General features: G+C 40.7%; 1 protein-coding gene across 7 annotated transcripts in view; it reads right to left on the reverse strand.

The window, feature by feature from the left end:
- Positions 1-24,843, reverse strand: part of ERC2 (ELKS/RAB6-interacting/CAST family member 2) — a 1,130,613-nt gene that overhangs the window by 561,699 nt on the left and 544,071 nt on the right. For all 7 annotated transcript variants that reach the window (XR_007514402.1, XM_049862256.1, XM_049862252.1 and 4 more), the window contains exons 8-10: positions 21,563-21,700; positions 6,535-6,675; positions 3,432-3,572 (exon numbers count right to left, since the gene is read on the reverse strand). Coding sequence is in view for 6 of the 7 variants with exons in the window: in XM_049862256.1 (XP_049718213.1) it covers positions 3,432-3,572; positions 6,535-6,675; positions 21,563-21,700 (420 nt within the window). In the remaining variant the exon portion in view is untranslated. The remainder of the gene's footprint in view (positions 1-3,431; positions 3,573-6,534; positions 6,676-21,562; positions 21,701-24,843) is intronic.

Consider the following 24,843-nt stretch of genomic DNA (forward strand, 5'->3'; position numbering starts at 1 on the left):
TAGGAAGATTAAAGGGAACCAAAATACAGGATTAACCATTGGCCACCACCAGTTTTGACTGTTAGTTCAAAATTAACAAAAAGTATAATTCTTGAAGACTTTCCTATTATGTTCCAAGTGCTTTAAAATCTATAATGTTCCCCTGCCTATTCTGTGTAGAAGATTGAAATGTTTGTGGATTTAAATGTACTAAACACGATTTTAAATTGTACTCTCAATGTCTACTTCTTAAATGCTCTCACCATTAATTTGGGGTTCAATGTCAAGGTGTAGAAGAGGAACTACTGTAGGAACCTTTGCCCTGCTTTAAGTGGAGACACGGAAGCCTTTGCACAGCCTGAATTTCTTGTTCTCCAAACTTTACTGAAATAAACGGTAATTTTATCATGATTTAAAAAACTGATATTAACCGGAAAATGACCAAATAGCTTAAATCATAACATTTTGAATGACAGTTGCTTCTTAGTTGATTTCTAATTATATAGGATAAATTTACCTCTAAATCTGGATCACCAAATACTTTTTTGAAAGACAAAATGATCCACAGATCACTAAGCAGGTTCTCTCAATCTCAACCCCTAGGTGTCTAGTTATCATTGATGAATGAATGTACTTTTATATACTAGTAGTTGTGTTTTCTGGTTAGTATCATTTTATTAGCCTCACTATGATCGCAGAGATTTCCTCACACATAAACACTGGATTGCATCATTTTAAATAGGGGGAAGGGAATGTGCCTATATTTCCTATCACAAGTAACTGGACATGTCTTTACATGATATAATAAAGAATTAAAAGTGACTCTGATGTGAATATTCTCCACAAACTTTTATGTAAAAACTCACTTTGCCAATGTCAAACATTGTTTATAACAGGAAAATAAATTTAAGTCACCATTTGGGTTCCATCGTCACTGACAGACAAGGGTTCTATTCCACTAGACACAGGATGTGGTGTAGATTTTTTGGTGAAAATACCTGGATGCTCACAAATCTTGAGCAAATTTCCATTGGGAATTCATGTTGTATTTATGGCATAATAAAACTATTATGTTTTCAGCTTTCATTTAGCAAACTTTTATATTTTACTCATAACTAGCATACCCTTTTATTTAAAAGGAGACCCAGATACTCCCTACACTTTTATAACTGCTTATTTTTCCAGCATAAATGATGTGTTTATATGTACATTCATATACTGTTGGCTTAGAATTTCAAATATTTCATGTAGATCCCAATTTTTTTAAGGTGATGGGTACTTGAGGTTTTTACAGAACTATTTATTAGCAAAAATTAAAGACTACTGGAAAAAAATTATTTTAAACTTTTGAATTTAGTTGATGATACTGAGCCAAAAACAACAAAATGGCATTTGCAAGGTTACGTATAAAAACATTTAAATTATAATTACCCTATTTAATCTCACTGTAGTATGCATTTAGGTGACAGTATAAACAAAGATTATTTATAAACTTAAAAACAAAGTTAACTTTTCATAAGTTAAATGGCTTCTTTACAGCACCCAATTACTTGTTAGTTTAATTCTGATGGAGTGCTGGAATATTAAAATGCTGTTAGGAATAATGCTAAAATGTTTACAGGATTCGGTATGTGAATTTAGGTACCTGGCATCTACCTGAGTGTCTGAGGAAACTACACGCTCTATGTGATCTCTCAGGTGAGCCACAGCTATGTTGAAGGAAACTAAAATTGAATTGTATAGATGCTGATTTGTTAAACTAGTTAAGTCATATACATGCCAATGATAAGCATGAATATGCGAACCTCTTCCTTCTAATTACCAGAGGATTTCAAATTCCGTAGATGACCGACACTAAGCAGGCATGTGTTTGGTATATATCTGCAAAAATAATAAATGTGGTGCCCTGGTCTCCATAAAGGCTCCTCAGGGTTGATGGAGGGCGTCCTTCAAGCCCAATCCTATTCGAAGCTCTCTGCCCTCCAGATTCAGCACACTGTGACTCAGGTAAGACTCAGGTAAGATTCACTAGGTGCAATGAATTTCTCTCTTTTGCAGTGATCTTAAAGCTTGCTTTATGATCAGAGAACTGTATATTAAAATAAAAAGTACCTTTCAAGGCTGGTTTCTTGAAATGCATATGCACGTATAACATATTGCAGAACACAGTCACGTATGTGTCAAGAATGTGTATCACACACCCAGTGCACACATAGCCAAGTCGATCTCCATTAAAACAGCCTCAAATAGGCAGTTTAAATCCTTTTATTGTTTAAGACTCCTATTCAACTAAATATTGCTTGAAATAAGTGAGATGTTTAGTGGTTTGGGAAATAGATTTCGCAATACAGAAATTCTCTTGCTGTTTTGTTATAAAGGAACTTGATCCATCTATCTGTATTAACAAGTAGACTTCACTACTATGAAACTTCTCATGAGAAGTTCTTAAAATTCCCTGGTAAAATGAGCACAGCATAGTCACATTTCAGTGATAAACACCATCATACAACACGTTGTATGAAATTTTAAAATACCCAGAATAATTTCTCCACAGGTGCATGTTTCTTTCATATCCCTGATCATCCATGTCATATATTTTCATAACTCTAACAAATATATTCCAGTTTCAGTGTGCTATGAATTATACACAAATTTTATTAGACACTTTATTTGATATTTTAGATTCTTATCATTTCTTTTGAATGAGTTTGTAAACTGCCGAAGAGAAACAAAACACTGAAACTCATAATGCTATGAGTTTTATGTGAACAGTGAGTGCAGACGTACCAAACAACACAGGGAAAAAGTGAAAGGAACAATGCATGACTGGAAAGGTACTCCACAAAAATGCCCAGGTCAGAGAAAACATGTTAATGCTACAATGTGAGAATGCTTTCTTTTCCAGAGCCTTCTACACAAACAAGCTTTCTTAGACATCAAGGCCATTTTTGGTCAAGTATAAGCAGTCATCCCACAGGTAGGCTAAGATCTTGACTTGTTTTGGTGAACTTCTAGGAATTGTCAGGAAAAAACTCTGCAAAGTTCCCATACAAAAGAATCAGACCTACTTCTCTGAAAGGAGCAAACTTTTATCAACGTCTAATGGGCCTCCCTTGATTGTTTGGTTTGTTGCAAACATTTGCATTTATCTTTTTGGATAGTTGAGATTTGCCCAGAGAGGAGCGGCTGGTTTTTATGGTTTCACTTCCACTACATTATTTTCATCTATTTTTCAAGTTTTCTTGAAAAACACAGGAAACCTAAGATAATTTTTCAGGTTCACAGACAGATTGGATGCAGACTTCTCAGGAAGAAAGTTAAGAGGGTTTAATTCCTTTATCAGCAGACAGCAAAAGATAAGCAGTTTGTTTCTTCTGACAAATGTCTCTTCCTTTCTCATTTTAGAAATTCATTTTAAAATCAACATTTTTTTTGACTCAGACTTCACTTACCTTTTTTAACTGTGCTTCCAATTTGCTACATTCCTCTTTCTTTTGTTCAATGGCTATTTCTAGAGACTTTAATTTGGAGTCCCTTTTCAGCCCTGCTGAGGCTAATGAAGACGCATGTTCTTTGAGGTCAATTAAACTAGACTGAAAGGAAAAGAAGGCTCGTAAGTAAAGCACTGCAATTTGAATACATTGATTCTGTACTAACAATAAAGTGTACATTAGACAGAAAGGGTAAACAGAGTCTTACTAAGGTGACAATAGTCAGCTCTGGCCAGGCAATTAAAGTTGGCCAGTTTACAGAACCAAGCAGGGCCTAACTGCAGCAGAATTAAATGTGGCCCAATGGTGTGGTCAGTAAATGCATGCTTCATGTCTCAAAGTCATGCTAATGATGTCAGTCTCAAGGTGGTCTTTATATGTCATGGCAAAACACACACCCTGAGCCTTCCGCTTACATTTATTCCTGTCAGGTCACACAGACTCTAAGACAAATATGAACAAAAATACCGACTGTACTGCTTTCTCTCAAAACGCAAAAAAAAAAAAAAAAGCAAGTATAAAAGAGGAATTCTTTTGAATTTTTTTAATCATATTCCATTTCTTTCCTTTAACAGAAAAATGACCAATGGTTTCTGAAACATCCTCTGGAGGATCTAAGATAAAATTATTTTAAAAATTAAAGTAGACTTTATGTTCTAAAAAAATTAGTCCTTCACAAATCCAAATTCAGCCAACATAATGAATCTCCCCAACTCAGGAATGGGGTTACCTAAAATATTCCACTCATCCATCATGTCCGTAAACCATGAGCTTCCCTGTATAGTCTGAATTCCCAAAACTAAAGAAATAAACACTTGTCTGTTTTACTGAACACAACTTTGTCACTTAGGAGGGCAATGTTCATGAATGAGTATGAAATGGTTAGCAATATCTAACCAGGCAAGTAAAGTGATCAAGATCCACCCAAAATCAGGCATTGTACATTTCCTTTATATCCATCTACAGGACCTAGGATGACAGCAAACACACACTGGTCTCTCAGTAAATGATGCTACATAACACTTTGTGCCTAGGCTGCTTCATGGGCACTGGAATGATCATGATGAAGATAACCACCACCACTGCCACCTAGCAAGGTCCTCCTAACGACCCTCTGAGGGACAGGTTAGTCTTGCCCATTTTCCAGGTAAGGAAAGTGAGGCTCAGGTGAGTTAAGTGTCTTGTCAATGATCACTTGTCTATCAAAGGGAGATGTAGGTCTCAAACTCAGGTCTCCACCTACAATTCCATTGCCCTTTATCCTATCACTTCCACAGAAATAACAAAGAACCTCATAATCTAGACATTTCTTGTCATAGTGGATGTGTATTCTCACCCCAACTAAATTATAAGCTCCCTGTGGACAGCAATTTTTTGTTGTTGTTCTTTACAAATTTTAAGTTGCCTAGTGTGACCGTCAGTCTGTGTGTCAACTTGGCTAGACATCAGTTCCAACTTAACCAAACGCTAACTTAGGTGTTGCTGTGAAGGTATTTTGTAGATGTGGCTAGCATCTACAATCAGGTGGTTATCCTCAATAATCTGGATGGGCCTGATCCAAGCAGTAGAATCAGGAGAAAAACTGAAGAAAGGAGAAATTTCACCACTGGACTGAGCAAGCATACATAATACACCTCTACATACATTCGTCAGTCCTGTTTCTCTGGCAGAACCAGCTCAGTGCCAGGCATGCTGGACGTGCACAATAGATATTTGCTGAAACGCTCACCTCAAATTCACACAACCTAAGCATTGTTGACGCAATTATTTTCATTTAACCATCTCGCTCCACCACATCAAGATCTCTTTCTCAGTTTGAGCCATATCATTGATTTTAAGGTACAAAGCCATCAACAGCACTTATAATCAGAGAAGAATTCTACAGATGAGGTCAATGTTTCTGTGCCTTTTTTTTTTTTTTTTACATACAAAGTATAGTCATTATAGATGACCCAAGTTACAATTACCAGTGAAACAGTAGGGAAACAATTTAAATTCTTTCTTATCAAAGAAAATAATCTCTTCTTCAAAAAACTTTAGGAATATAGATTTCACTTCTGGGTTTCCTCAAAACTCCTCTTATTCACCAATCCTTCCTGTCTTCGTCTCAATTCTTAATTTAGACACGAATTAGTACAGAATTATCAAAAACCAAAGAGCCTAGGTAATCCCAGAGGGCTGGGAAATGGTCAACTGTGCAGCAATACAGTCCGAGGAAAAAAGGAGAGGACATTTCTGGTTGACAAAAGTGTGAAGGGGCCAACCGTGGACGATGGTGTTTACCTCAGAGTTGTAGAGATTAAATAAAATAATATAATCCACATTCTTGCTTCTCAAACTTCTCCACAAAAATACCCGAATAAACTGGAAGGGGGACTAGGTATCCCTTAGAGTATGGGGGAATCTCATCTAGCTCAATGTGTCTTCTCCATAACCCCAAGCAAGAAATTTCTTTTAAGTATATTGTTCTACCTTAAGAACAGACATAAGATTTGCATTCTGTCTCTGCATCTTTAATAACATGGAAATACTGTTTAAAATTATTTCCCATAACATGAAAAGAATATTCTGGAAAAGCAGCCACATTTAATCTATACCTTTCTGCTGAGCTGGCACTACATGTCCTAACCCCAGGCGTACAGGGTAATCAATTTCAGAAGAATGGATGAATGTAAAGCACACAGCATAAGAATTAGCACCTCAAAGGATCTCAATAAAGTGGAGCTGATATTATTATTACCGATGCACTGTTATTGTTTTTATCTCAAGCAAAGGATCACGGGACTTTGAAAACACAGTGACTCCTCTGCGCCACACAAATGTGGTAAGATATAAAGAAAAGTTTCAAGGAGTCGTATTGTGTACAGTCAGTAAAGATATGCTTAGGGCATCACTGTTGAAGGGAGCTACAAAAAGTATTTTCTGTTGAATTTGTGCATTTCACAGAAAAAATGTGCCCACGTTCCCCAAGTTTTCACACAGTCCCTCAAACTAAGTCTCAAGGCTACAATGAACATGGGCTAATGAGGGCCATCAACAGGGTTCATTTGTTTTTTGAACTCACCTCTTTCTCAGTCAGTTCAGCTTGTAAAGCGTTGACTTTCTCTTTCAAGTCTTTGTTCTCTTTTCGGAAAGATTCTATCTCTTCTAGTCTTTCCCGATCGTCTCTCTCCCGCTGTTCTTTCAAGCGCTCGATGATTCTCTCCTGTGAGTCAATTGTCACAGAAGAGGTGAGAATCCATCAGTGTACGTGTCAAAGCACACTACCACAGGTAATCAGAAGCAACGCACATAAGAAGAAGCAATAAGTACAAGAACTGCTCTACAAGAAATGACATTCGGAAGATAAGCAAAACTGGGTTTGGAAATAGAGGCTTTGTATAACTGCATTTGGGAAAGATCATCAATATAGCTTTATTGCAGTGTTGTAAGATGCCTCAGTGTTCAAGCTCTGATGCCCTTCTTGGTTCATAGTGGTATCTGGAAAACTCCTAGAGTAGTTCCAGAAGAGGGATGTGCAGGCATTGAGTCTACACTTGTCAATGTCTTGTACAGGCAAGGAAAAAAAGCAGAACTGAGCTCTTTGTTCAGCCCCCTTTGCTTGGACACTCCATTTTACTTCAAAGAGCCTTCCTTGGTTTCTGAAGACTCTTCTCTGGCTACCTATGGACTGCAGAGGGGCAGGACACAGGCCCTCTAGGATTTAGGGCTGAACTCACAGTGAGCACTTGAGACAAAATAAAGAATAAGCTTCAGGGCTTCAAATCGGTTCAGTCATGGCCAAGAAAGTGAAACCAGAACAGAATTTTTTAAATTTAGGTGATCAGGAACCATAACCAGAACAGAAAAAAATTACAGGTTGAAGCCCTGGGATGGGAGACTAGGAAGAGGTGCAGTGAGCCCTTGCAGGAGCCTGATGTGTGTGGTTGGATTATCGCGAGGACTGCAGAAAGCAACACACATTCAAAGTGGCATGATCGGCTGCCATCTTTAAACTGGGCGCCACTGCTTCCCAGTCTGCATTTTCCACTCTGTGCAGAATCCCACGGCCAAGAGATTTAGTTGCTATGCAACGCGTACACTGCCCTTGTTTTCTAACAGGAAGAGTAAGTTTCTACCAGGGCTTTGACCTATAATTTTTCCTGTTCCAGTTATGGTTCCAGGTCACCCAAATTTTAGAAATTCGAGTCTATTCCAGTGTCACTTTGGCCATGGCTGAACTGGGGAGAACTGGTTTGAAGCCCTGATGAGTCCACTGTGCATGCAATTTCCCAGTGTGTCTGGAGATTTTTACTTCCATGTTTTCAGTAGCTGCTTGGCAATCAGTAGTATGCTGAAACACTGCCTGAATGTGAACAAAGTTCAAACAGCAGCTTTCCTTTACTGAGGACTTACATGTGAGGTACCATGATGTCTCCTTCTCATCTAGTTATTATCACAGCTGTGAGGTCACAGCAGTGCTCCCAGAAACAGTGGAGAGAGAGGGATTCGACCCTCAGAGAGGCCGGCTGACTCATATAAAGTGACCCAGCTCCGAGATAGAGACTCAGCCTGGCATCCAGGTCTCACAAGGCTGCACTGCCACAGATGTAGCCATTCCAGGAGGACTGAGGACCTGTTCCCCTGGACTCTCATACTAAAATGAAAACACTATTTTGGTAGAAACCCTTTCTAAAAACGTGGGACCACACTGTTATCAGGAGTCCCTGGGTGGCACAAATGGCTAAGTCTCAGCTACTAACCAAAAGATTAGTGGTTCGGGTCCACCCAGAGGCACCTCAGAAGAGAGGCCTGGCGATCTGCTTCCAAAAAATCAGCCATTGCAAACTGTGTGGAGCACAGTCCTACACTGATACACATGGGGTCACCATGAGTGGGAATCGACTCGACAGCAACTGGTACTAATATCAAAATAAGAGCCTTTTCAAGGTCATGGAAGCTCCATAGACACAACCAATCTCCCTGAGGGAATGAATTACTGGGCTGAGGGCTGTGTGGAACATGGTCTTGGGGAATATGTAGCTCAACTGGCATAACATAGTTTATAAAGAAAGTGTTCTACATTCTACTTTGGTAAGTAGCGTCTGGCATCTTAAAACTTGTGAGTGGCCATCTAAGATACTCCACTGGTCTCACCTCATCTGGAGCAACGGAGAATGAAGAAAACCAAAGGCACAAGGGAAAGACTGGTCCAAAGGACTAATGGGCCACAAGTACTACAGCCACCACCAGGCTGAGTCCAGCATAACTAGATGGTGCCTGGCTGCTCTGATAGGGATCACAATAGAGGGTTCTGCACAGAGCTGGAGAAAAATGTAGAACAAAATTCTAATACAAAAACAACAACAACAACAAAAAGACTTACTGGCCTAACAGAGACTGGAGAAATCCTGACAGTATGGCCTCCAGACACCCTTTTAGCTCAGTAGTGAAGTCACTCCTGAGGTCCACCCTTCAGCCAAAGATTAGACAGGCCCATAAAACAAAATGACACTATATGGGCACACCAGCCCAGGGGCAGGGACGAAAAGGCAGGAGGGGACCCGAAAGCTGGTAATAGGGTACTCAAGGTCAAGAAGGGGAGGGTGTTGACATGTCACAGGATTGGCAACCAATGTCACAAAAGAATAGATGTACTTATTGTCTAATGAGAAGCTAGTTTGTTCTGTAAACCTTCATTTAAAGTACAATTAAAAAAATAGAAAACCTCCTTAAAAAAAATTACACTATTAGAAATCAGGATAGTGGCCATTTTAAGGCAGAAAGGATGCAATAGTTGCTGGAAATGGATATGAGGGAGAGTTCCTGGATTACAAGTAATGTTCTATTTCTTTACCTGGGTGGCAGATACGGGTGAGTTCACTTAAAGGTAACTCACTGAGTTGTTGTAATTCAATAAAAAAAAAAGTTTATTTAAAAAAAAAAAGAACCTTTTCAGTTTTTTTAAAGAAAAATTCCATGAAGGTAAGCCTTGAGTTAGTTTTGTGAAATTAGTTTTAATACATCTTCAAATTTCCTTTTGGGTGGGTGTATTAAAAAATACTGGTATAGCAACTACACCTAAAAAAAAAAACTAAGGATCCTGATATTTATATTCTTATAAGTACACAGTGTAAGACAATGCCTGATACAGAAAAAAAAAATACAGTGCCTTAATGCAGAGGCAAGTTAGTGTGAACACTGAGGCTGTGATTTAAGATCCTCCAAGGAAGCAACTGTTCTACCCCAATTACAATAATTTATGCGTCTCATGCTTTCAAGGAAAAAAAGTGTACCATTACTGTTTGCAATCATTTAAAGACACTTTAAATGAAGTATATCATTACAGTGGTTGGAGAGGGGGGTAGAAAAAAATGACTATTAATTGCCAGTTATTTGTTTCTTCTTGATTACGGTGACAGTGTTATATTACTCCATCAGAGATAAGGCAGAGCAGATGGCTGTGTGATCTATGGGAAGAAATGGCCACAGGGCATGGTGCGGTAAGCCTTTCAAGGGCTTCTAAGAATTTCAGCTACCAAGTCCTTACTGCCTCTTGCGTACCTTTACTATAAAAAGCTTCAATCTGGTTGACCCGCCACCCAGCCCTCTCCATCCCATCACTTCCAATGCATGGCTATTGAAGGGACATTTCTTTTTTTTAATTTTAATTAGCAATAATGCTTTCTTTAACTGAGGTCCCCCTCCCTCCAAAAAAAAAAAAAAAAAACATTTGCTTATTAAACTCTATCTGGTTTTGAGCTGCACTGGAGACAAGATACTACTGTCCTCTGTACCTGTACGCACCTGAATACTCACAAAAGAAACACATTCTTAAAATCTGATGCTTTCTTAGGTTTTATTTTGAAGCTCAAAGTTGGAGGGGGAAAAAAAAAACTATAATGAAGTATTTTTGGTCCCAAAGACATTTCTTCTCTCTCTCACGTTTCTCAGAGCCGTCAATCTTCTTTTTCAGCTCAGACTTTCTTCTCCAGTGTGTTCTAGATTCCTAGGGGAATGAAGACACTCACCCAGCCATTTGACCTAAATCCCCAGGTTTATAATCATCCCCTGAATGCTAGGGATAACTAAACTGACCTTGCACTTGGAATGACCCTCTGGCCTTCCAGTCACCCTCTGGTCAGCTCTTCACACTTGGGACAGATTCTGAGTCTCACATCTACCAACCACCCTGGAACTGTGTGGAGGGCCATTTCTAAAGCCCCAAACTGACCACAAGACAGCACTATTAGGAGACCTCCCCAGGAATGCCTCCTGCCAGGTCATGTGGCATTTATACTCACTCAGCATCCTTCTAAGGCCTCCCTGTGTGCCCATCCTCCCAGCCTAACTTCCCAGAGGGCAGCACCAAATCCTAGGATATTTTCTGACCCAGTACTGGTAAGCTCTCCAGCATACAACAGTCAATTAAAAAGAATGATGAAAGGAATGTTCTTGTTATGTGCTGTCAAGATGATTCCTACTTGTAGTGACCCATGTGACAGAGCAGAATGGCCCGATAGGGTTTTCTAGGCTATAATCTTTATTGGAGTTGATCTCCAGGTCTTTCTCCCATGGATCCACTGGGTGGGATCAAACCACCAACCTTTCAGTTAGCAGCCAAGTGCTTAATCACTGTACCACCATGGCTTATTAGATGAAAGAAATAAAAACCCTAATTAGAGACCCACCACTTGTCTGTCAGTTTGGCATACTCTGATGGCTTTCATGTTGCTGTGATGCTGGAAACTATGCCACCAATATTTCAAATACCAGCAGGGTCACCCAAGATGGACAGGTTTCAGTGGAGCTTCCAGACTAACACAGATAAGGAAGAAAGACTTGGCCATCCACTTCTAAAAAATTGGCAAGTGAAAACCTTATAAGTAGCAGTGTAACACTGTCTGGTATAGTGCCAGAAGATGAGCCCCTCAGGTTGGAAGAAACCCAAAATACGACTAGGGAAGAGCTGCCTCCTCAAAGGAGAGTAGACCTTAATGACACAGATGGAGTAATGCATTTGGGACCTTCATTTGCTGATGTGGCACAACTCAAAATGAGAAGAAATAGCTGCAAACATCCATTAATAATTAGAACATGGAATGCACGAAGTATGAAGCCATAAAAAATGAAATGGAACACATTAAGATCAATATCCTACACATTAGTGAGCTGAATGGACTGGTATTGGCCATTCTGAATTGGAAAATCATATGTTCTACTATGCTGGGAATAACAAACTGAAGAGGAATGGTGTCACATTCATTGCCAAAAAAAAAAATTAAGATCTACCCTGAAATACAACAGTCAGTGACAAGATAATATCCATATGCCTACAAGGAAGACCAGTTAATACAACTATTATTCAAATTTACGCACCAATCACTAATGCCAAACATGAGGAAATTGAAGATTTGTACCAACTTCTGCAGTCTGAAATTCATCAAACATGCAATCAAGATGCGTTGATAATTACTGGTGATTGGAATGTGAAAACTGGAAACTAAGAAGAAGGATCGGTAGTTGGAAAATATGGCTTTGATGATAGAAAACACCACCAGAGATCACATGATAGAATTTTGCAAGACCAATGACTTATTCATTGCAAATATCTTTTTTCAACAACATTTTTTTTTTTTTTTTTTAAACAGTGACTATACACGTGGACCTCACCACATGGAATAAACAGGAATCAAATCAACTACATCTGTGGAAAGAGACAATGGAGAAGCTCAGTGTCATCAGTCAGAACAAGGCCAGGCGCTGACTTCGAAACAAACCATATGCAAGTTCAAGCTGAAGCTGAGGAAAATTAAAACAAGCCTGTCATGGATTGAATTATGTCCCCCGAAAAACGTGTGTATCAGTTTGGCTGTGCCATGATTCCCAGTATTACGTGGTTGTCCTCCACTTTGTGATTGTAACTTTATGTTGAAGAGGATTAGGGTGGGACTGTAACACCCTTACCCACCCCCCTCACATCCCCCATCCAATATAAAGGGAGTTTCCCTGGGGTGTGACCTGCACCACCTTTTATCTCTCAAGAGACAAAAAGGAAAGGGAAGTGAGCAAACAGGGGGACCTCATACCACCAAGAAAGCAGTGCCAGGAGCAGAGCGGGTCCTTCAGACCTGAGGTTCCTGCTCTGAGGTACTCCCAGACCAAGAGAAGACTGATGCATCACAAGGACCTTCCTCCAGAGCTAACAGAAAAAGAAAGCCTTTCCCTGGAGCCAGCACCCTGAATTCAGACTTCTAGCCTACTGGGCTGTGAGAAAATACATTTCTCTTTGTTAAAGCCATGCACTTGTGGTATTTCTGTTACAGCAGCACTAGATAACCAGGATAAAGTCCACAAGAGCAAAGTGTGACCTTGAGTATATTCCATCAGAATTTAGAGACCATCTCAAGAACAGATTTGATGCACTGAACACTAATGACTGAAGACCAGGTGAATTGTGGGATGACATCAAGGACATCAAATATGAAGAAAGTAAAAAGCTGCTAAAAAGACAAGAAAGAAAGAAAGAAAGAAAAGACCAAAACGGATGTCAGAAGAGACTCTGAAACTTGCTCTTGAACATCAAGTAGCTAAAGCAAAAAGAAGAAAAGATGAAGTAAAAGAGCTGAATGTAAGATTTCAAAGGGCGGCTGCAGAAGGCAAAGTGAAGTATTATAATGAAATGTGCAAAAAACTGGAGTTAGAAAAGCAAAAGGAAAGAACATACTCAGTATTCTGAAGTTGAAAGAACTGAAGAAAAAATTCAAGCCTCCTGTTGCAATATTGAAGGATTCCATGGGCGAAATATTGAAAGATGCAGGCAGTATCAAGAGAAGACGGAAGGAATACACAGAGTCACTGTACCAGAAAGATTTGGTGGACATTCAACCATTTCAAGAGGTAGCATATGATCAAGGATGACAGTATTGAAGAAAGAAGTCCACGCCGCACTGAAAGCACTGGAAAAAACAAGGCTCCAGGAATTAACGGAATAGCAAGTGAGATGTTTCAAAAAACCAGCGCAACACTGGAGGTGGTCACTTGTCCACGTCAAGAAATTTGTAAGACCAACCTGGCCAAGTGACTAGAAAAAATGCATATTTGTGCCCATTCCAAAACTAATTTAACTTTCAGCTGCACAGAGCCAGATGTCAACAGATCTAACAGAATGCGGAAATTATTGAACGATATCATTAATATCGCATGCAATTAAAATTTTGCTGAAGATAGTTCCAAAACGGTTGCAGCAGCACATCAACAGGGAACTGCCAGAAATTCAAGCCAGATTCAAGAGAGGACATGGAATTAGGGATGTCATTGCTGATGTCAGACGGATCTTGGCTGAACGGAGGGAATATGGCAAAGCCATTTACTTGTGTTTTATTGACTATGCAAAGGCATTCAACTGCGTGGATCATAACAAGTTACGGATAACATTGCAAAGAATGAGAATTCCAGAATACGTAATTGGTTTCACGAGGAACCTGTACATAGACCAAGAGTCAGTCGTTTGAATACAACGAAGGGATACTGCATGGTTTAAAATCAGGAAAGGTGTGCATCAGGGCTGTATCCTTTCACCATACTTATTCAATCTGTACGCTCAGTAAATAATCCAAGAAGCTAGACTACATGAAGAAGAGCATGGCATCAGGACTAAAGGAAGACTTGTTAACAACTGCAATATGCAGATGAACATGTTTGCTCAAAGTGAAGACTTGAAGGACTCACTGTTGAAGATCAAAGACCACAGCCTTCAGTATGGACTACACCTCAACATAAGGAAAAAAAAATCCTCATAACTGGGCCGTGATAAACAGAAAATACTACAGTTGTTAAAATACTTCATTTTATTTGGATCCACAATCAATGCCCATGGAAGCAGCTGTCAAGAAATCAAAGGACATATGATACTGGGCAAATCTTCTGCCAAAGACCTCCTTAAAGTGTTTAAAAGCAAAGATGTTACTTTGAGGACAAAGGTGCGCCTGACACAAGACATGGTATTTTCAATCTCTTCATATTTTTTTTTTCATATGCATGAGAAAGCTGGACAAGGAACAAGGAAGTCTGAAGAACAATTTGATGCCTTTGGTTTATGATGTCAGCAAAGAATATTGAAAACTTCGTGGAATGCCAGAAGAACGAACAAATCTGTCTTAGAGGTACAGGCAGAATGCTCCTTAGAAGAGAGAATGGTGAGACCTCATGTCACATACTTTGGACGTGTTATCAGGCGGGACCAGTCCCTAGAGAAGGACATCATGCTTGCTAAAGTAGAGGGTCAGCAAAAGAGACAAAGACCCTCAACAAGATGGACTGACACAATGCAGTGTGCTGCAACAATGGACTTAATCATTGCAAGGACTGTGAGGATGCCACAGGACCAGGCAGTGTTTCCTTCTGTTGTACATGGGGTCTCTATATGGTGGAACGGACTCAACGGACCTGACAACAACCACAACAGTTAGGGACTATTTTGCCTTCAAGCTAATAAAATGAAGCGTACCTGGTAACGCTCCCATGGTGTCAGTGTCACGGGGAAAACAGGTTGATTTGCTCTGAGTACTTGTGGTATCGAATGAGCATCGATGACAAAAAGTCAGCAAGCACCATAATGCTTTTAAGTGTTATTGATGATTCAATACGGCAACATACTTCTCCGTCAATCACAAAACTAATTTAACTGTCAGCCACACAGAGCCAGATGTCAAAAACATGTGCTAAAAGGCCCTAATATACCATGATCTTCTTGATTAACAACTAACTTGCAGAAATTCCACAATGTGTTCTTGTTTTAGCCTTATTTGCATTGGCAAGTGTTCCCTGTGCACTCCTCTGGCTCTGCACGGTTTAATCTACTGGTGCTTTATCACCGGGTGGGAGCTGAACTGCAGGGGCGTCCAGCTCTGCAATCTGACTTTCTCAACTGCTTATCGGCAATGTGGCTACAGCAAGACTTGTAGAGACCAGCTTTATAAATACCGTGGGCTCTGACTCTGGGGCTTCTGTGTGTCAATCCCAGAGCTAAGTCATACTCAATCTTCACTTGCCGAGTGGCAAAATTGTTTTGCTCATTCTTAATATTTAAGTAAGTTTCTGTAAATTAGAAAGGATAACATGCTCCCTGGGAAGCCGGAATCCAAGTGCAATGGCGAACAGTGCCTAATGGGTTCCATTCGTCGGCCAAAAGACAGCAAATAATTAAATGTACATATGGTTTTTTATGAGTTTGCAATTTTTAATTCATCATTTTTTCTCACTATGTCTCATTCCAGAGAATCTGTTCAATTAAATGAGGATAAAAATGGAGCCATATGAGGAAAAGACCATTTAAAGGAGACTGTGGTGTCGTCAAAAGCACAAAGATGGAGAGGTTTGAGTTTTAGTCCTATTCTATCACTCATGAGCCGGGAGGCCTTTAGGTAGTCCCAGGAGGCAACAAAGTCCTAACTACAGGCCAACCTGGACAGAAACAAAGTGGCTTCCTGGAGAGCTGGGTTGACAAGTTAGCATGTGCCACAACTGATTAATGACTTCTGCCCAGGCCGAGAGCTGGGGAACAGTGCTACATGTGTCCCAAACTGTCATTTCTGGGCAAGTCAGCTCACCTAATTGAGCCCATTTCCTATCTTTAAAACAGAAGAGGACAAACTGAGTGCTTCTGCAAGTGTGGTCTTCTGACCACATGCATCAGGATCATTGGTGGGCTTGTTAAAAACCACAGGCTCCTGGGCTCAACAGCAGAGCAACTCAATTAGAAGCTCTAGAAAATACGACCCAGGAAACTGTATTTTAAGAAGCTCCCTGGTTGATAACATAATTTAGATACACACTGAAGTTTGATACCCACTGGGGTAACTACTTAAAATAAATCTATTAATCTTTATCTCGTGATACAGAAACTTGCCAGTTCTCATCCAACATTTTCATCTGTGCTTTGTAAAATACACTAATATTCTAATTTGGGCAGCTTTTGAAAATTCCCTCCAAATAAATTATTCTGTGTTTGCTTTTATTCTTCACTGCTGTGAAAGGCTAAAAATCAGATACAAACACGGGTAGGCAATTAATGGTTCATGGGCCAAAGCCAGCCTACAGAGGTATTTTGTTCAGCCTGAGCATCACAATTTTTGAAAATTTGAATGTTTTTAGACAGGTCAGAGACTCTCCACTTGCCACAGTCACCAGCAGTCCCTATGTATTACACCAAACTCACTTCTTCATTTTTGTTCCCTGCCTGGCCCTTCTTGGTATCTAAGTTCTCAACTCCTTATCTATGGAGCAGCTCAGATTTCATGTGCCTGAGACTTCAGATTAGCAAATAATTCATTGTCAAGGTAGTTCCAGAAGAGAACGGAACTACTTGTTGTTAGTTGCCATCAAGTCAGTTCCAACCCACAGCAATCTTATGTATAACAGAATGAAATACTGCCTGGTCCTGTGCCATCTTCATGATTGTTATGTCTGAGTCCATTGTGGATGCTATCATGTCAATCCATCTCATTGAGCGTTTCCCTCATTTTTGCTGACCCTCTACTTTACCAGTCCTCTTCTAGTGACTGGTCTTTCCTGAGGTCTGCTAATTCAATGTGCATTTTTGTTACTGTGTAAAAATACAGATAGCACCACATTTGCCAATTCAATATTTTTCACATATACAATTCAGTGGGATCAATTATATCAATCATGTTGTTACAACCATCACCAGTATTCTTTGCCCGATTCCATTCCCATAAACAAAAACTCAATGCTTCCTAAACAATAATTTATCCCATTCCCCCTCCTTCCTGCCCTGGTAACCACTAATCAACTCTGATCTCTCTATATTTACCTATACTTATGAGATCATACAATGTTTGTCCTTCTGTGACTGACGTATTTCACTTAGCATCATGTTTTCAAGGTTCATCCATGTCGTGGCATGTAAAGAAAAGGAACTGAGGCCCAGAGAGAAGGGCTTGGCCCAAGTGATACGACTACCAAGCAGAGGAGACAGTTCAAGGTGGACAGACTCCCACAGACCTCAGCTCTCCCTCCCAGACACCTCCTCTGCCTCAAAGGAAGTACTTACACAGAGGGAGCAGTCTCAGATTTGAGAATGGCTTTTGGGATTTAAACTGGAATAAATCAGATCTTAATAGGGCCGGGGGATAGATAAAATCCTGCCAGAAATCCATGACATGAAAAAAATTACATGGTACATATTGACTTCTGTGAATTTTAAGAAATAATCGAGAGGTAAAAAATGAGCTGACATCGTATGACTTAAAAAAATGCAAAAGAGATACATAATCATTAGTGGTTTCTGAACCAACATACCCCTACCCCAATTTTACAAGCATAAATTTACGACAGGCAGCTTTGGAAATAAATCCTTGAAAGCTGAAAAACATGTATCTTGCTCTGAAAAGTCATTTAATTTATTCTTATAATTTAAGTCTTCAAATATAATCTTATCATCCTTTCTGATCTTGAAATTAAAAATGTAATTTTTATAGGCATATGATGACTAGCACAGAGTTATGCCTCTTCTCTGTTGAGCTTATACATTCTTAGTGCAGGGCAGGAGTTCTCAGACTAGACTGTGCAGCAGTCACCTGGGCAGCTTGTCAAAGCGCAAGTTCCTAGGCCCTATTCGTAGTTGCCACCACCTGTGTGTGAGTTTGTCATACTGTGGTGACTTCCGTGATGCTATGACACTGGAAGCTATGCCACTGGTATTTCACATGCCAGCAGGGTCACCCATGGTGGACAGGTTTCAGTGGAGCTTCTAGACTAAGACAGACTAGGAAGAAAGGCCTGGCAATCTACTTGGAAAAATTAGCAAAGAAAACCTTATGGATCACAACAGATCATTGTCTGACTGGCTTGCTTTGGACATGTCATCAGGAAGGATCTGTTGCTAGAGAAGGACATCATGTGTGGTAAAGGAGAGGGCCAGTAAGGATGAGGGAGGCCCTCGGTGAGACTGATTGGCAGAGCAGCCACCAGCAGTGAATTCAAACATGCTGGTTACTATGAGGATGAAGAGGGACTAGGCCGTGTGTCATTCTGATGTGAAATAAGGTCTCTGCGAGTTGGCGTTGACTTGATGGCAGCTGACAACACTCAAGGCTCTGATTCAGTGGGGACAGAATGGGAGCTAACAATTTTAATTTTCAACAGGTGTTTCCCCATGATTCTAAAGGAGTGATTAAGGTAGCCGCTTTAAGTTACACTGGCTTAAGGAACCAGTAGGCCATTTCATCTAATTCTCCCAATGTAACAAATGGGAACACAGAGGTCCTGGGAGGTAGAGTTAGTTTCTAAAGTCACCCGGTTACTGGGAGAGCTAGGACCGGCCCCTATGTCTCCTTCTGCTTCACCTCATTACCCCAGATGGGGGGTTACTATGTTAATGGGGAATATAGAGGAGGATACTATTGGTTCGGTATAAAGTGCAAGAGCAAAACCCTAATCATCCCAGCCTGTGTAGGTAAGTCCTGCAGAATCAAAATGATGAAAAAGACAAAGAATGAGATGGCTTCTATTCACACACTTTAAAGGTTGTTTCAAGCTGAGTTTGAAAATACTTTCACCAATAACATGGTCCTAAAAACAGCGTTGATGCATTGCATGTCCAATGAAAAACAAACTCTCCCTCCTATTCCTAAGAACGTCATCTGCGCTGCTCTCAGGCACTGTCTCTTTGACACTTAGGGGAGCTGGGAGGTATTGAGGGCGAGGACAGAACACAAGCAAACTTGAATCCATGGCCCTCTGGGTGCTGAGCGGAGTGCAGCGCAGTGCTTGGCTGGCAATGAGGCCTACAGTGGGCGTCCAGAGTGTGAAGGAGCTAATTCAGCCCCTGCTAAATGGGCTAGAAACCATTTTAAGTCAGTAAGCATCAGATTGACCTATGTGCCTGATGGATTTCATTAATTCGTTCATTCTTTTATTTAATGCAATCCTTTTAAATATAATCCAGAACAAAACCCTCCAAATGGCTTCCTAGCCCACTCAGAGTAAAAATCAAACATTTTTAAAATCATTTATTGCAATAATAATTTTATCCTTCAGCACAAAATCTGCACCCGGCCCTCTGCACTTTATTCTCTCCTCTCTCTGGAACATTGTTACCTCAGAAGGGTTCACGGCACACCCCTCACTTTCTTCCAGTCATTCCTTAAATGCTACCTTCTCAATGAGACCTCTACCTAACACCCCCCAAACTCTGGAAAACTCTTTCATTGCCTCCTCTCTTCCCTTTTATAGATATTATCCTCTGACATCCGACTTATTTTATTCATTTTTTCACTGTCTCTCTCCCCCTCTTATGGGTTGATTTGTGTTCCCATAATGATGCGTTCAAGTCCTAACGCCCAGTACCAGTGAATGTGACCTTAATTAGAAATAGAATCTTTGCAGATATAAGTAGTTAAATTAACAGGAGGTCATACTGCAGTAGGGTGGGCCCTAATCCAATATCACCAGTGTCCTTACAAAAACAGAAGAGATACAGGGAGAAACAGACACAGAGGGAAGGAAGCCACGAAGACAGAGGCAGAGGTTGAAGTTAGGCTGCCTCCAGCAAGGAAAGGCTGGGGCTACCAGAGCTGAGAGACACAGAGGGAAGGAGGCCACCAAGACAGAGGCAGAGACTAGAGTTAGGCTGCCCCCAGCAAGGAAACACTGGGACTACTGGAACTGACAGACACAAGGAAGGATCCTCTTCTAGAGACTTCGGAAGGAGTGGGCCTACTGACACCTGATTTCAGACTTTTAGTCTCTGGAAGTGTGAGATAATAAAGTTCTGTTATTTACGCCCCCCACGTGGTGGTGATTTGTAACAGCGGCCCTCAGAAACGACTGCACGCTCCCACCCCCATTAGAATCTGAACTCCACGGGAGCCAGGATTCCATCCATTCTCCTCACTGCTGGGTCTCCAGTGCCCACATCAGTGCCTGTCATGTGGCGGGACTCACTCCATAAATATCCTGGAGCACTCCCACACGCAGGTACTGTGCCAGCCCTGGGGGAAAGGCGAGCTAACACACACAGGGCCTGGTGCCAGGACTTGGAGTCTAGTAGAGAAGATAATTAATCACTTAAACAAAAATAAATGGACAATTAAGATTTCAACAAGAGCCCTGAGTACTTCGTCGTGTTCATGAGAACATGAAAGGGGGGGCTTTACCTAGGAGGTTTCCCTGAGGAAATGACTGATAAATAACAGCAGCAGCAGCAGCAGTTATAAGTTATTGTGTATCTACTGTTCTAAACACTTTTCATGTATTAATGCATTTTCTCCTCAAAAGAAACCACTGGGGTAGGTACTAATATTATCCCCATTTTGCAAATGAAGAAACTGAGGAACAGAGAGGTTAAGGAACTTGTTCAAAGTAGTATCAGACCCAGGATTTGAATCCACGCAGTCTGGCTCCAAAGGCAAGGTTCTTAGCTATTGCGTAATATAGCTTCTCAGGAAGCCAATATATCAGAAGAATAATTAAATCCTCAGAGAGTAAAGGGCACTGTAAACTGGGGAATAGCATGTGCAAAGGACCTGAGGCAGGAAGAATCTAGAAGACCAGCATAGCCAGAGCAGAGAGAACAAGGGAAGATGGAGGATCAGGCTTGAAATATAGGTAGGTAGGCAGGAAGGAAAGAGATAGGTGTGTAGGCAAGTCAGGTAAGAATTTTACTGTTTAATCATCCTAAGAACATGGAGCCCTGGTGGCACAGTGGTTAAGAGCTTGGCTGTTCGAATCCAGCATCCACTACTTGAAAATCCTATGAGGCGGTTTTACCCAGTCCTATAGGGTCACCATGAGTCGGAATCAACTGGATGGCAACAGGTTTGGTTAGATTTTGGTTTAAGTGCATGGAAAAGCTAGTGAAGGGTTTGAAGCAGGGCCCAGGGTGATGTGATCAGATTCGCATTTCAAAAAGGCATCCCTGGCTGCAGCTGCAGTGTGAAGAGGGCAGCATGGGCATGAGGGGTCCAGCTGGGGCTGGGGCTGGTGTCAGCTTGTGGAGAAGAGCAGGAACGTCTAAGCCATCTGCATCATCAACTCCAAACCATGATTCCCTAAATGCCGGTCCCACCGTTTTCTTGGTCCGAGCTCACCTTTTCTGACAAAGCCTCCTCTAGCGTCGCCAGCGCGGTGTCTGTGTTACTGGAATCCGTCTGCAAGGACTTCACTCTGTCCTTCAGGTTCATCAGTTGCTTGTCTTTATCCCTAAGTTGTTCTTGCAAGTTTTCAATCTAAAAATAAAGATCACCAGGTTTAATGCAGATTTTATTACATATTCAGGGACAAGATACCTGAAGCAGATTTGTTAAAAAAGACCTAAGATGATGGAAATTGTCAGCAGAGGCAGTCCCAGGATTAGGAATGTGGTCTGTTCCTCAATCTGTCTTTAACTCAGATTTGGATGTAAATTGGACGAGTTAGGTAGAGTTTGTATCTACTATCAGTCAAATGTTTGTCTTAGGATATAGTATATAATGTACCTTTCTATACACACAAAAAAAATTAAAGAAATACTTCTAGATACACTAAAACATTCTTAACATAATAATACAGTAAAAATAATAGTAATAATGTTTTGCTGTGCATAACAAAGTAGTACCTGTTTGCTATTATGAACCATTATATGTATCTCAAATTTTTAATATGATAGGCTTTACGGCGGTTGGTTTATAACTACAGGTTGTCCGTAAGTTGTATGTTCGTAACCTGGGGACTGCCTGTATTACAAGGTTACACCTTGACTTAGAATCAAGAATATTTTGGTGAGACCTTCCTTCTTCCTTTTAATTCAGACTGTATCTAAATGGCTATACAGAGGAGCAGAATATCTTTGTCTGTGTAAATGCAAGCTTTTTAAGACATGTTTTAAAAAAGTTGTTGTTACGTCGACTCTGGCTCATGGAGACACCACGTGTGTCAGAGTAGAGCTGTGTTCCATAGGGTTTTTAATGGCTAATATTTTGAAAACAGATCACCAGGCCTTTCTTTCAAGGTGCCTCAGACCTCCAATCTTTTCGTTAGCAGCTGAGTGTGCTGACCATTTGTACCACCCAGGGGCTCCATCTCAAACACACAAGCACTGCTATTTCTACCAAGTCTTTGAGCCAGTTTGTTTCTTTGGGTTTGAACCCCTGTTGAAAATTTCCATTTCTAACGAGTTCCCTGCTGAGAATCCACATTTCCACCCTAGATATACTGAATCAGAGTCTACATTTTAACAAGATCCCCAGGTGCTTCTCAGAAATACAAATGCTCACTAGGGGTTCTAACCAGAAAAAACCAGCTAGAAGCCCTGATTTAAACCCCTTTTACTAACTCTTTAAGTTTCAAGTTCCTAGACCTAACCTTGGTAGAGTGAACCAGAGAAATGTTTACACAGGACTCATTCATTCATTAGTTCATTGAAAAAACATTTACTGAGTGCCCACTCTGCACCAAGCAGCAGCATATCAGTATACAGCAGAACCTATGTAGTCATTCAGTCATGATTAAACTACTCAGCATTAAACTTAGTGATATGTCAAATGTTGTCAAGTGGCTGTTTCAAAGTAACCACATGAAAAGCCAAGTAGGTTATCACCAGTAGACTGTTAATGGGAAGAACCTGTGATATAAATCAAATGTAACAAGTACTAAACACTCCATTTGGCAACTAAGTCATGTGCTGGCAACCAACCAGCCCCTTTTATCCACTATCAGCAGCCTGAAATAAACAAGCCAAATAGCCGATTACAACGCCTGCACGGAGCAGCAGCAAGGACCTTCTCCCAGGCACTGCAAACATTATCATTCATGTTTTTATTCCCTGCTTTCAAACCATGTATTTCTTATCTCAGGATTCAAAAAAAAAAAAAAAATACTATTCAAACAATTTATTCATATTAAGGGTTTTAAAATGATAAGGAAAGAAAGCAGCACAACTCTAAAAGATAAGTCCATTCAATGTGTTTGCATTCTGCCCCCAGCTTTCTCAGGAAATCATTTCAAATGCATGTTTCACAACCCCAACCGGTGACTCAAATTTTTGGATTACCTGATTTGTATAGGGTCAATCTGGAATGCTAATACAAGTGATACTGACAGTAACAGCAGTAACGAGGAAGAGGAGGAGACAGTGATGTGGAGGTGGCAGCAGTAGCTACTGCCCCTCCAGCGGCAAGACTTGGGACATGGCTCTTTTTTCCAACTGTTGCAATGGATGTAGGCTAACAGAGACAGAATTTTTTTTTTTTTTTTTGCTTTAAGTGAAAGTTTACAAATCAAGTCAGTCTCTCACACAAAAACTTACATATACCTTGCTATATACTCCCAGCTGCTCTCCCCCTAATGAGACAGCATACTCCTCCTCTCCACCCTGTATTCCCCATGTCCATTCAGCCAACTCCTGTCCCCCTCTGCCTTCTCAGCTCACCCCCAGAAAGGAGTTGCTCACATACTCCCATGTGTCTACTTGAGCCAAGAAGCTTACTCCTCAACAGTATCATTTTCTATCTTACTGTCCACTCTAATCCCTGTCTGAAGAGTTGGCTTCGGGAATGGTTCCAGTCTTGGGCTAACAAAGGGTTCCTGGACCATGACCTCCAGGATCCCTCTAGTCTCAGACAGGCCATTAAGTCAGGTCTTTTTACAAAAATTTGAGAGCTGCATCCCACTGTTCTCCCGCTTCATCAGGGATTCTCTGTTATCTTCCTTGTCAGGGCAGCCATCAGTGGTAGCAGGGCACCATCTAGTTCTTCTGATCTCAGGCTGGTAAGAGTCTCTGGTTTGTGTGGCCCTTTCTTTCTCCTGGGCTCATAATTACCTTGCCTCTTTGGTATTCTTCATTCTCCTTTGCTCCAGGTGGGTTGAGACCAATTGAAGCATCTTAGATGGCTGCTTGCTAGCATTTAAGATTCCAGACGCCATTCACTAAAGTGGGATTCAGAACATTTTCTTAACACATTTTCTTATGCCAATTGACCTAAGTGTCCCCTGAAACCATGATCTCCAAACCCCTGTCCCTGCTACTCTGGCCTTCAAAGCATTCGGTTGTATTCAGGAGACTTCTTTGCTTGGTTTAGTCCAATTGTGCTGACCTCTCCTGTATTGTGCGTTGTCTTTCCCTTCACCTAAAAGAGCTCGTCTACTATTTAATTAGTGAACACCCCTCTCTGCCCCTCCCCACCCTCATAACCATCAAGGAATATTTTCTTCTGTGCTTAAACTTCTTCTTGAGTTCTTAAAATAGTGGTCTCATACAATATTTGTCCTTTTGCAACTGACTAATTTCACTCAGCATAATGCCTTCCAGGTTCCTCCATGTTATGAAATGTTTCACAGATTCATCACTGTTCTTAATCGTGTAGTATCCCATTATATGAATATACCATAATTT

This window comes from Elephas maximus, chromosome 20 (assembly GCF_024166365.1).
Source record: "Elephas maximus indicus isolate mEleMax1 chromosome 20, mEleMax1 primary haplotype, whole genome shotgun sequence".
Taxonomy (NCBI): domain Eukaryota; kingdom Metazoa; phylum Chordata; class Mammalia; order Proboscidea; family Elephantidae; genus Elephas; species Elephas maximus.